At 45.0% G+C, this 13,473-nt stretch overlaps 1 protein-coding gene across 1 annotated transcript; it reads left to right on the top strand.

Annotated features, from left to right (window-relative positions):
• Positions 1 to 239: 239 nt before the first annotated feature.
• LOC127779748 (exocyst complex component EXO84B-like) lies at positions 240 to 8,026 on the top strand. The gene is made up of 7 exons (XM_052306643.1): positions 240 to 727; positions 1,563 to 1,660; positions 2,087 to 3,128; positions 4,120 to 4,632; positions 5,149 to 5,337; positions 5,411 to 5,544; positions 7,608 to 8,026. Exons 1-7 carry the CDS (start codon positions 503 to 505, stop codon positions 7,768 to 7,770), a joined length of 2,364 nt encoding a protein of 787 aa, XP_052162603.1. The 5' UTR covers positions 240 to 502; the 3' UTR covers positions 7,771 to 8,026.
• The last annotated feature ends 5,447 nt before the right edge of the window (positions 8,027 to 13,473 follow it).

Genomic DNA, 13,473 nt, shown 5'->3' with positions numbered 1-13,473 from the left:
ACCGTTTATTAGTTTAGGAAGCGTGCGCGTGGAAAACGAGGTGCTTCCTCCCTCAATGTTCTCCGAACGAACGCCGCCTAAGAAGTAACACAAAGAGTAACCAAAAAACAAAGCTACATCAGATAGTACAAAAGTAGCCCATTTCCAATGCCAACATTACAGGTGCCAGCTCAGCATCTCATCTCGCCGAGGAAACTTAAACTTTAGTTTAGGTGCATCCTAACCTCCAAATCATTTACACCAGCCCAAAAAACAAACAAAAACAAATAATAAATCTCGAAATTAAACCAAACCAAACCATTTCCAACTTCCAAAGCCGCCTCCTCCCTCTCCTCTCCCAACCCAAATCATTCGTGCGATTCCGCGGCCTCGTTGGATTGACGCGGCAACTAACCCCACCACCACCACCACCACCTCCCCCACCACCGGCGGCGGCGGCGACGAGGAGGCCCCATTGCGCTCGCGGAGGCGTGGTGTTGACGGGGGAGGCGCTGGATCTCGGATGGCGTCGGCCAAGTCGTCGCGGTCGAGGCCGGCCGGGCATTCCGGGGTGTTCCCGGTGAGCGGCGCCGTGGGGGGAGGAGGAGGGGGCGGGGGCGGTGGCGGAGGAGGAGGAGGAGGAGGCGATGGCGGGGTGCAGCTCGCCGACAAGCTCAAGATCTTCAAGACCGACAACTTCGATCCCGACGCGTACGTGCAGTCCAAGTGCCAGACGATGAACGAGAAGGTGAGTTGTTGTCCTCTCTGATCCGGCCGTGGTTGAGCTCGCCCCTCGATCCGTCCTCCGCCTTTCGTTGGATCCCCCGGGGGGTGGTGGGATTCCGCGTGTGGGTTGGCATTTTGCGCTTGCGTTGCGGGGGAGGTTGGTATGATGTGATCCTGAATTCGATGGAAGGTAGGAGATGCATGATTTGGGAAGAGGGGGGGGGGGGATGTGATTGGTGTTGTAATATAGGCGAAATGGGTTGTAATGATGCAGGTTAATTTCATCCCTGGATGTTTGACTGGTGGTTAGAGGGCTAAATTGTTAACAATTGAGGACTTTTTGTTGTTTGTGGTAATGCGAATTTAAACCTAATTCAAAATTGCTGTTCATTTTAGTGATGAAATGGTTTTCGCTATCTGTGAGAATATGCTAGATAACAACCTCGTTTCTCGCTTTTGTTGATTGACTCGTACCGAGCCAGTCTGATCTCCTTTATACTTACCTCAAACAACGAGTGAAGTCGAGATGTTGATGAGAAAGGGGCGAGTCTCAAGGCCAAAGAGTGCTGTGCTGATTGCTCTGGTGGAACTTTTTTATCCATTAATTGCCAAGTACTGTTGTTTTGTCTTGTGTAATTGTATTATCCACGAAAACTGAAAACCGGAACATCTGGAGTTCAACTATGCATTTTTATCTGCAAATCGGAATAAGAGGTTAAGAAATGCTTTGGTTTGAATATAACGCCATTTTGAAGAATGCAGTATAAAGCAAATTCTATGTGTTTTAGCTTGACTCCAGATAGGTCGTCAAAGTGCCTGCAAATGTAACTGATCAAAGCAATTCAAATCCATTTCAGGAGATAAGGCATTTATGTTCTTACCTGCAAGATCTAAAGAAGGCTTCAGCTGAAGAGATGCGCAGAAGTGTATATGCAAATTATGCTGCATTTATCAGGTATGTCAACAACCTTAAGAGTGCACTTTCCTTAGTATTTTGTGTTAGATACAATTTTTAAATAGCCTGATGTACCCCTGGTATAAGCTCTAATAGTTCTCTATCACGTGAATACGGTATAATATTTCTAAGTAAGGCTTATAGCTTTGGTGTCAGAGGCATGGTGCTGCCGTGTATTTTTGTTTGTTTTTCTGATGTGTGAGTTTGGTTACAAACCAAGAAGTGGGAGTTTCAGGCTGTGAACTACTTGTGACTTAGAATGCTGTAACAATGTTTAGGGTCTTGTATTCCTAAAATAAGGGACTGGTTCTTTGCCCTTTGGTTCTAAAAAATAATCATTTTTTACCCATTCTATTTTCTTCCCCTTAACTTAGAATTTATTTGTTTCTACTTATCTTTTGATACTGATGATCTCTTGGTCACCAGAACATCAAAGGAGATATCAGATCTTGAAGGGGAACTGCTATCAATAAGAAATCTACTGAATACACAAGCAGCTTTAATCCATGGTCTTTCTGAAGGAGTTCAAATAGATTCCTTGACTTCAAACACTGAAGGTTCTGCAGAAGACGATATATCCAATGTTGAAGACCAGGAACCTTCAGAAATACAAAAATGGTCTGCAGATTTCCCTGACATGCTTGATGTTTTGCTAGCTGAGAGAAGAGTGGATGAAGCACTTGATGCACTAGATGAAGCGGAACGACTTGCTTCTGATGCAAAACTTAAACAGACTCTAACCGCAACTGAAATTGCAGCTTTGAGAAGGGCAGTTTCTGATAATCGTCAGAAGTTGGCAGATCAGCTTGCTGAAGCTGCTTGTCAGTCTTCTACTCGTGGCATTGAGCTTCGTGCTGCAGCTTCTGCTCTCAAAAGGCTTGGTGATGGCCCTCGAGCTCACAGCCTGCTACTCAATGCACATAATCAAAGGCTTCAATGTAATATGCAAACTATACATCCATCTAGCACTTCGTATGGTGGGGCGTACACTGCAGCACTTGCTCAGCAAGTCTTTTCAGTGGTAGCTCAGGCACTCAGTGACTCTGTAGAAGTTTTTGGTGATGAGTCATGTTATGCATCTGAACTGGTTACATGGGCTACGAAGCAGGTTATGTCCTTTGCACTCTTGGTAAAGAGGCATGTGTTGTCCTCTTGTGCAGCTGCTGGAGGTTTGAGAGCAGCTGCCGAATGTGTTCAGATATCACTTGGTCATTGCTCCTTGTTGGAAGCTCGTGGTCTGTCTGTTGCAGCTGTTCTTCTGAGGCAATTCAGGCCCAGTCTAGAGCAAGCATTATATTCAAACATCAGAAGAATTGAAGAGAGTACCGCTGCACTAGCTGCAGCTGATGACTGGATTCTCACATATCCCCCAACTGGCATTCGTCCTTTAGCTAGATCATCTGCTGCTAATTTGGCTCTTCAGCCAAAGCTCTCCAACAGTGCTCATCGTTTTAACTCGATGGTTCAGGTAATGGTTTTATCCCTTATGGTTGAACAATACTAATTGATCTTACTATTTTTCTTGTTCAGCAAAGTGATGGTGATATATCTCTATGAGCTTGTATCTGCATCATTTAATTGCATGTATTTGTTTGCTGGACTAGGTTTAGTTTGAAACAGATTATTGAGCAGATCATCTATTTGATTATATGGATAAATCAAATATTCTGATAAATAACCTTAACAAATAACTTAAAACAAGTAGTCTAAGCAAATACAATAGAAGAATTTTCTTTGAGAAAATGTAATTTTCAAAGCTCGGAGTAAATAATCTGTTTCAACAATCTGGTAAATAATCTGCAAAAAACTAAGGCTAAAAATTACCATGGCCATAATATGTCCTTTTCCCAAAATCTTAACTCTCAAGCATTCTTCATAACTTTAGCTCCATTATCAGTTCCATGATGTAGTAAGATATGTGACTTGTGCCCATCGGATCGTAGGAAATATAGCCTTTACAAATGAGAACTTATGGAAGAGAAACCCTGTTGGAGCATAGGGATTTCATAGGAATCCTGTTGGGATTGTATTATTCCCTGCCGAGTTCGTGTGGAATTCCTTCATTCGCAAAACCAGTTTCAGACTGTTAGGGTGCAGTACTTTTGATGATTCATGATTGAAGAGGACTTCTCAAGGAGATTGACACACACCTAGGATTTGCTAGTTTGACTTGACACCATCAATGATAACTATACTAATTTGTGTGAGCTTGGGGTTGTTTAATTCAATGGTTTATTTGTGCTTTCATGGGTTGGAACTTGGAAAATTGGATTAGTCAGGTGACAAGTTATTCTTAAAAATAGGCATTTGCATCTATACTTATGCATATAGGAGATATCTAACATGAACTACTTCCATTGCATTCAGCTTCTTTTGGAGTGACGCTTAACCAGTATCTTTACCCTTTCTGGTGTAATATACACTGTGTCCTCAATCTTGGTATTGCATGTAATTTGCAGGAGTTCTTTGAAGATGTTGCACCGCTGCTTAGCTTGCAATTAGGTGGTTCTACAATGGATGACATAACTAAAATTTTCAATGCATATGTCAATTTGCTCATAAGTGCTTTACCTGGGTCAATGGAAGATGAAGCTAACATAGATGGTTTAGGAAATAAGATTGTTAGAATGGCAGAGTCTGAAGAACAGCAACTGGCTTTATTAGCCAATGCGTCTTTGCTAGCTGAGGAGTTGCTACCTAGAGCAGCTATGAAGCTATCGTCAATGAACCATTCTAGTATGGATGATCTGCGTAAAAGAGGCTCAGATAAACAGAACCGTATGCCTGAGCAACGTGAATGGAAACGGAAATTACAACGCATGGTGGACAGATTAAGGGATAGTTTCTGCAGGCAGCATGCTCTTGAACTTATATTTACAGATGAAGGTGAGACCCATCTCAGTGCAGACATGTATATTAGCATGGACAATACTGTTGAAGAGCCAGAATGGGCCCCATCTCTTATTTTCCAGGTACAAACAAATGAGAACTTTTCTTTTTTTTTTCTTTTTCTTTCCTACATAGATTAACCCAGGTCCTTGTGACCACCTTTTGAACAGCTTGTTTACATCCATACGCTTATCTTTTGCCACATAAATCTTTCTGCTTTTAGAATTTGTCCATGTATCTCCCAGGAGAAAAACGATTACTCACATGTGTATTCACAATATTCTCTGCTTGAAACAGCACCTCAGTGATGACGTGTTAAATTCTAGATTTGAGATGATTTTGATATCTTCTACCATAATTGCTTGGATAAGCTCGTAATAGTCTTATTCAGTTTTGTGGTGATATAACAGGACGATGTTGTAATTAACCAATGGAATTAAATGGCATCTTTGCTTGTGACTGTCAGTTCATATTATTAGATATAAGCTGTACTAAAATGTTATTCTTCATGATGATGGCTCTCTGAATCAATGTAGATATTAGGATTCTAGAACTTGCCCAAAAGTAGTATTTTGTAGCTGATCTGCTATTCATTGCAGGAGCTGTATGCAAAGCTAAATAGGATGGCCAGTATTGCGGCAGATATGTTTGTCGGCAGAGAAAGATTTGCTACTCTGCTAATGATGCGACTCACTGAGACAGTCATACTATGGCTCTCAGAGGATCAAGCCTTCTGGGAAGAGATTGAACAGGGACCGAAGCCTTTGGGTCCCCTTGGCCTTCAGCAAGTAAAGCTCCTTTCTTCTTCTTCTCCTTTCATGCTATCAGCTGTGATTTTCATTTTTCATCCCTTATCTGCAGTTCTACCTGGATATGCAATTTGTAATTATCTTTGGACAAGGTCGATTCTTGTCTAGGCACGTCCATCAAGTCATATTGGATATTATTGATAGAGCAATGGCTGCATTTTCAGCTACTGGAATGAACCCTGACAGGTACTACACTATTGGTTCAGAAGTAAATGCTGCTGCTTGATAATTAGTTCTGCGATTTCAGCAAAAATGCTAATTGCTGATTCATCACTGCAGTTGCGTAGAACAATAGATGCTCTGGTTTATTTTGCCTTACAAAGTTCAGATTGCATCCTAATGCTCTCGTAGTCAAAATGATCTTAGGGATGAATGATAAATAAATAGCCTAATGCTCTTTCCCAGTGAAAACTATGAAGAATGAAGGATAGATAGATAACCTTTTGTAGTTCTGTCCATACCTTCTGCCTTTAGTTTCTCTTGATGTTTATTAGGTAGCTATCATTTTATAGTTTTGTCCATACCTTCTGTCTTTAGTTTCTGTGCATGGTCTCCCTGTAGCTGCTCCCATGAAGACTAGGGTTTCCACAGCAATACTTGGTTTGATTAGCACCTAAATTCCTGCATAGTTTCCAAAAAAAAAAACCTGTCAGGGCCAAATCGTTTACCTCTTTAAGGATGGGTGATACGCATGGCTTTGACTGTATTGTTATTTGCAAATACATTATTGTGACGCCCCACACTCTTCGAGGCCGGGCCCTCTCTAGATCTGGCAGCTATCCTAGGACATAGACTATCCTCACAGACCAACACAAAGTCTTTCCTGCACACTTTGTCCTCACTCATGCGCACCCGGGAAGAATTTCCCAATCGGTCACCCATCCCGAAATTGCGCACGGGAAAAATTTCCCAATCGGTTACCCATCCCGAAATTGCTCCAGGGCAAGCACGCTTAACCTCAAAGTTCTTTTGAAACCGGCTTCCGGAAAAGAAGTTGCAACTTGTTGATATGAGTATTCTATTAATCCTATTCAGCCTTGGGCCGGGATATCACATTCTCCCCCCCTTGAGATACCGACGTCCTCGTCGGTCAACCCAGGCAGGAACATCCCCTATTAGCACCACGTATATACAGACAATTTTCGACGCACATACGTCATGTCATACGACCACATCGTGGATCATCCCGTATGCACCGTATGCCCGCGTACATATTCATATATACGTATAGCTGCAAGGGTCGGCTCTGATACCATCTGTGACGCCCCACACTCTTCGAGGCCGGGCCCTCTCTAGATCTAGCAGCTATCCTAGGACATAGACTATCCTCACAGACCAACACAAGTCTTTCAAATTGCTCCAGGGCAAGCACGCTTAACCTCAAAGTTCTTTCGAAACCGGCTTCTGGAAAAGAAGTTGCAACTTGTTGATATGAGTATTCTATTAATCCTATTCAGCCCTGGGCCGGGATATCACAATTATTTAAAATGAACAAAACCATTTTACCTTCCTCAGCTCTTCCTGGAGAGTCAAAAAACACCTACAGGCCACAATTACAAAACTGTTCACTTTAAACCCATCAAGTATCAAAAGTAGTGAGATGGGGTTTGGGGACAAGGGCATTAAAACTGTTTGTTACAAAATAGAATTGCATATTAAGCAAATTTTATCTAATATTTTGGAATCCAAACAAAGTTCTCCGCTGCTAAGATTCTGCATAGCAGTTATCATGCTGAAAAATGATTAAATTGCACTTTTGCTCCTTGAACTTTTTTTTTTTGAGAACTTGCTCCTTGAACTTGAAAGCTACGTGTCCACATAACTCAACATTTGTTGACACATAGACCAGTGATGTATCACAAAGGCACAAACCATACGGCTATCTGTAGGCAATGTTTTACTCACGTTGACGGATGTAGGAATCCAGTAATTTGTAGGGAATTATTTTGTGAAAATATAGCTGTTTGACTTATAAGTCTTTTATGCCATCTATGTCAACTTTATTCTTAAGTCTTAACTTGTACTTCATACTTACATAGTAACCAGGCTGCCTCCTAGGCTCCTAGTTCCTTTACTGCAGTAATACTACAAAACCATGTTTGGATCGCCTCGCATGTCCTCTTGGAAGTCAATTGCCTGTGATATTGGGTTACTTTTTTTTCTCTGTAGCAGGGTCCTCAAAGTAGCTGCTTCTACAGGGAGTGTGGACATGCAAATCTGAACTAACATTTTTCTGCATCTTTGTGCAGTGTCCTCCCGGGTGACGATTGGTTCATGGATGTTTCTCAGGAGGTTGTCAGCATGATTAGTGGAAAGGGTAGAGCTGCCAATGGAGACAGGGAGATAAACAGCCCTACTGCCTCAGTCTCAGCGCATTCCATGTCATCTTTCAGATCCCATGGCAGCTCCTAGCTTGTAAGCTATACTTTTTGTAGGCAGATCATCATTGTATAATAAGCAATAGTGCATTCTTTCTTTCTTTTTCTCCCACATTTCTCAGTTTTCTCTGTCTATTTCTTTTGTTCTATTCATTTCCTTCTGTTGTGCTAGTACAGGTGGATAACTGTTTGACGTAGGAAAAAAAATCTTGAATTATTTTCTTCCCTGAGCTAAGGCCTGTAAGTGTTGCTTACTTGCATGGCCAGTATATGTCGCGAGCTTTGTATCATTCTTTCAGATGTTTTTTTATGTCACCCGGCACATCGCATTCATGAATTCAGGATTCGTTACTTTCGATAAGTTATTGTGTAAACCCCTATTCCGTCTGGAGTACTCCTATTGACTAAGCACAATATAACATTTTATATTGGGATTAAAAATATCTATATTTGCAGATAAATGGAGAGCCAACGGTCAGTGCCAAACTAACCTTGATGATTGCAAATTGCAATGAATGAAACACGAATGAGTCTTAGTTATTGGATCCTTTGTGTTACGGTTATTCCTAAGCTTCATCTTAGGGAGTACTCAAATTCATATTTCTTCAATGTTCATATTTTAGCTGTCCCCGTCTCTAGCTATCGCTGTACTCAATTCACAAATTGCAATTGATTATACAGTGAATTGCATATTGGCCATTAAAGATAATGTGCAATTAACTCATAATCATATTTAGTTGAAACATATCCACGTATCCAATTTACTGCTTAAAACTAAAAACCATTAAAGATTTCTTGTTTTTGTCATCATAGTCCTACAGGACTATGTTCTTAATTTTCTTTTTACTATATTAATAGAAAACTTCGAACTGTCTTATATCGTTTGTCTCAAAAAAAAAAAAAAAGGTTTGGCTACACCCCCTTAAGCCATGGTCTTATTATAAAAGCATCTCCAGCAGTATACCCAAATCGGACTCTCTATCTTCACATTTGGCAAGTTAAAAAAAAATTTCTCCATACTTTATTTGTGCTACAAGAGCCTCTTTATCTACACATTTGTGCCACAAGAGCATCTTTATCTACACACTTCAATATGAGTCTATGACAATGGGATTCATATGTCAAACTTGAGAGGGATGGAGGACAGGAGAGAGATGGGATGGTGGGATCCATGTTTGGTAAGTGATGTTAACTTGCTAGATTTGACCATCCAAGTGAGAAATTTTGTCATTCATTTGACTTGGGAAGTTTGTTAGATGATTTTTTTTCTCAAATCTATCAAATTTTGGCTTTGAGAATGAGATGAGTACTCTATTGGAGCTGCTCTTACCATATCACTACACCACCACAACTCAAAGCCCCACGCGGGCTATTTAGACCAAAATCCCTAATTAGCGGGTAGTCGCGCGCCTTTAGCCATGCGAGCGGTTCACTTTATTTTTTTTGTTTTTGTTTTTTTTATGATTTCTCTTTTCTTGGTTTGCATGTGGACCGTCTATTTTTCTTTAGGCTTTTAACTAAATTTGTGGCTTGATTTGTCGTGGGGGCGACCCCACGGTCAGCAGAGAGTAGAGACCCCTCCCCATGAGAATGGAGATTCGGCTAGGGGGTTTGTCGGCGCCCGGACGATGGTCGTGTCGAGGCAACACGGAGTGTGTCACGAGGTGTGATGGAGGATGAGGGCGCGAGTGTGCGTGGGGCCCGAGCTAGCCCCGCGGCGGGAGGCGAGGAGATTTATACAGGTTCAAGCCACCCGGAGGTGTAATACCCTACTCCTGTGCTCTGGCTTTCACTAACTCCCTTAGGCCGACGACCGGAGGGAAGGCTGGCCAGCGGAATACAAGGCGAATTGGCTAACTGTCCAAGGCCTTCCAAATGAATCGACCCAAGATCCCCCCCACAACAGTTGCTAGTCCCCTCCTTTTATATTGTAAAGAGGGGCTCACAATATTACCTAACTACCCATGGAATCGTCACGTCAATTGTCTTGTCTCTGCCGTCTGACTTTTTGGCCGTGATCCTCAAGAAACCCTTCAAGTTCCGCAGTTCACACTGCCCCGGGCTCCAGAGGCTTGTCAAAGGTAGTTGGGCTTCCACCAGCTCGCACACCACGTGGTGCGAGGTGGGCCTGGCGAGGCCCGGGCTACCTTTTGCTGGACATGGTACACTCTCACTTGCTTAGCTGAGGGAAGGTGTCTACGGGCATGTACGACGCGTGTCTGGGGCGCCACTGACCCTAATGATTTGTTGCACAAGTCTTTTCGAAGTCTTTCCATCATCAGAAAGATGTATTTTCCATAAGCTTGGCTTCATCATGAGGGGGGATGCAGTGCCTTACAGCTGGCCGTAAGACTTCACACCTCCCGTCGAGACTTGAGGTCACACCCATGGTCTTCCTTCGGGGAGGAGGAACGATTCCTACCGGGGGCGAAGGCAGCCCGGGCCTTGGCCATGCCGAGACCATGGTTGTCTTCACCACGTAACTTGATGAGAAGATGTCCTTGTTAAGGAGATAGGAGAGGGAAACCGAGAGAGAGAGAGAGAGAGAGAGAACCGCAAACCTGCCTGGACAGACTTAGCTCATGCCCAGGCTCCTGGGGGTGGCTGGGCCCGAGTTAGTCCGGGACCCAGGGCCCATGGCTATCTTAGAGCTATTCTCCCAACTCCCCAGGATGCAAACTTGGGGGCCAAGGCAACCCCCAAGCAACCGGGAGACGGTCCCAGGCTCCCAAGATCGGGGCCTGTGACTGCGTCCTTTCGGTTTAGCTCCCTCTTTAGAAATGCTTTGGTGCTTGGTTAATTGTTTTGATGGGGAAATGGGGACCCCCATTCCAATTTCATCAACTGTAGCCCTAGCCCCAGATCGGGCTGGAGGGACGCACGAGGCCGAGTCTGGGGCTTACACGGGAAGGAACTTGAAAGTCAAGCCCCCGGGCCCAGCTTGTCAGAGAATAGACGCGTCTTGGCCTCGTCACGTCTCCTGTCTCGTCGTTCTGGGAATTAGCAGCGTAAGTTCAGCCATGCCCACACTCGCCTTAACTTCCCACTTCCTTCCTGATTTTCGAGGCATTGTGGGGACAGGGGCAGAACCGTTGCGTGGGGATTTTTTCCCTTAAATAACCCCCTTCTCGCCATGATTCGCCTCTCCCGTGCCCTAACTAATCTGCTTTCTTTTTCGCCGCCACCAATCTTCTCCAACTCCGGCCAACTTTCCCCGCCACCTTCTTCTCCTTTTGCTGTTGCTATGGCTCAGGCACCTCTTCAGGTAGTGCCGCTGCCGGGAGTGCTCTCCCTCCTTCCAAGTGTTGCGACGACAACCACGTTGGGGAAGCTCTGGTCCTAATGCCCATACCACAGGAAGGTCGTCCTTTGGTGATGGTACAAAGGGGGGAAGAGCGCACCAGGCCCAACCATGGGGAAATTGTTTTCTCCTTAGCTTACGAAGCCAGGGGTCTGCTGCCGCCTTTCTCGCCCTTCTTCCTTGACATCTTGGAGGCATTCGAGCTTCAAATGCTGCATCTCACCCCTTGTGCCACGATGACTCTTGGCATCTTTGTGCACTTTTGCGAGATGTTTGTGGGAGTGAGACCCTCAGTGGACCTCTTTCGCCATTACTTCATTGTGAAGTATGCAACGTTGAGGGATCGGCCTCTTGCAGGTTGCGTTCGCATAGTCCCCCGTCGGGCCCGTCAATTACCGACACTTCCCATCAAAAGGAAGTGGGAAGAATGGAGCGAGCAGTGGGTCTACGTGAGCGTAGTCGTTCATGACCGTCTTCGGCTGCCGTATCACCTAGCCCGTTGGTGGGTGGCTTGGTCTGACGCACCCGCTACTGACCCCCGCCTGGAGCGGGTTTCTGAGCGCATCAGCCTGCTGGTTGACAGGGGGCTGACCACGCACATGATCACCGCTGACTTCCTTTTCCACTGGTTGGCCCCTCTCAGTCATCGTGAGTAGGGGTGTTGGTTTTATTCCGGGTGCGGGGATGTCACCCGGACCCACCCGAATGACCTTCCTGTCAGCATTGTGGTGTGCATTGTGGAGGCCGTGCTGCATGACGGCCTTGATGCTGCCATTTTCCTCCCCGCAGGGATTCTGACCTTGTGCGAGGACCTTGCACGGGAGATCATTCAGGGCACCCTCTTCTCATTCAAGGCGGACGAGGAATAAGGGGAAAGCAAGACAATCACCACCGGCGATTACGATAATCCGCGTCGCCTATGGCTTCTCCTTTTCCTGTAAGAGATATGCGTGTGTATGCATATATCATTACGTTTTCCTTTTTACCACTGGACTTGCTTCGATATATTTCGATTGCGTTGAGGTTCATCGTCTCTCAGCTCGGGGAAAGCCTCCTGGCCCTTTCTCTGATTTGAGGAAGGATTCCTGTATTCACTTATCGGACAATGTTAGATTCTTGTGACTCCGTGTCCTCACGCTACACACCCCATTTGCTCCTTTTTCCCAGTGACCTCTCTCCTCCATTGCACCAACAAATACTTTCGCACAAGCATGGGAGCCGAGGACCTTTGGAGCCAATTATCCCTGCCTCTGGTCGAGCCAGGCCGGGCACCGCAACTAGCCGGTCGGGGCCCAAGTCAGCCACTCATGAAAGAGCTGACGCGGGTTACTGGGTTTCAACAATGCCTGGGGCCCGACTCAGGACCGGGATAAGACCAGAAGCTTAGCCCCCACACTCAGAAAAAGATCGTTAGAGCAGGTGAAGAAGAGCATGGGTCCTAACCGTTAAAAGAGCAAACAAGCGCGCTATATGTGCGTGTCATAGGGCCGCGAGAAGGGGATGGGGAAAGAAATGAAGCTTTCCTATTGCGGCCTTGAAGATCCGAAAAAATTTGGTGAGCGTTCGACAAGATTGAAAGATATGCGTTGAAAGGTTCAATTTGAAATCTTAAAAAATATAGAGATAATGGTAGCCCCCGGCCAAACACGATTCCTCCGTGGGAGGATCTGTTTTGGCCCGAGCGTTACAAACTTACAGGACTGCTGTCTAGGGATAAAACTTGCGCAGGTGTTCGATGTTCCAAGGATTGGGCAGCGGGTTCCATCCTCGGTTGCCAACCTCAAGGATCCTGATCACGAGGTGCCAATAACCAGGAAGGGTCCCTCCCACTGAGGGGAGAGTTTTTTTTTTCTAGTGCGTGTCTGAACACGTGGTAAAACCATATCCCCGACCTGGGGGGGGGGGTGCGAACCTTACGCTGAAAGTAGCGTCTCTGATTTTGTTGGTATCGGACTACCCTCAACACTGCCCTTCTCATGTACTCCTCCAAGTGATTCATATTTTCCTTCAAAGGATTGTCATTGTCGGGGCTTTTTCCGTACTGCTCAACCCTGGGAGATCCGTATTCGAGTTCTGAGGGGAGCATGGCCTCGGCTCCGTACACTAGGAAGAAAAGGGTTTCTCCCGTTGCGTTGCTAGGGGTGGTACGATTTTCCCATAACACTCCTGGGAGCTCGTCTATCCACCTTGCGCCGTGTTTTTTGAGTTCGTTGTATGATCTAGTCTTGAGTCCACTCAAGATTTCTGCATTCGCCCTTTCAACCTGCCTGTTGCGCTCAGGATGGGCTGGGGAGGCGTAGCATAGTTTGATTCTGACGTCCTTGCATTAGTCCCCAAAGAGGTCACTTGTGAACTGACTACCGTTATTGGTTATGATGTGGTTAGGAATCCCGAAACGGCTGGTGATTCCTCTTATGAATTTTAGGGCAGAACTTT

The sequence above is a fragment of the Oryza glaberrima genome, chromosome 7 (genome assembly GCF_000147395.1).
Source record: "Oryza glaberrima chromosome 7, OglaRS2, whole genome shotgun sequence".
NCBI classification, from domain to species: domain Eukaryota; kingdom Viridiplantae; phylum Streptophyta; class Magnoliopsida; order Poales; family Poaceae; genus Oryza; species Oryza glaberrima.
The sequence above is the reverse complement of the archived record's forward strand: the minus strand, read 5'-3'. Positions and strand labels throughout refer to the sequence as shown.

What these genes read in the sequence shown, in the direction of transcription:
- LOC127779748 (XM_052306643.1), top strand. Translation starts at nt 503, where the DNA reads ATGGCGTCGGCCAAGTCGTCGCGGTCGAGGCCGGCCGGGCATTCCGGG. An exon ending in GCCAGACGATGAACGAGAAG is followed by an intron (nt 728 to 1,562) that starts GTGAGTTGTTGT and finishes AATCCATTTCAG; the next exon opens with GAGATAAGGCATTTATGTTC. An exon ending in AATTATGCTGCATTTATCAG is followed by an intron (nt 1,661 to 2,086) that starts GTATGTCAACAA and finishes CTTGGTCACCAG; the next exon opens with AACATCAAAGGAGATATCAG.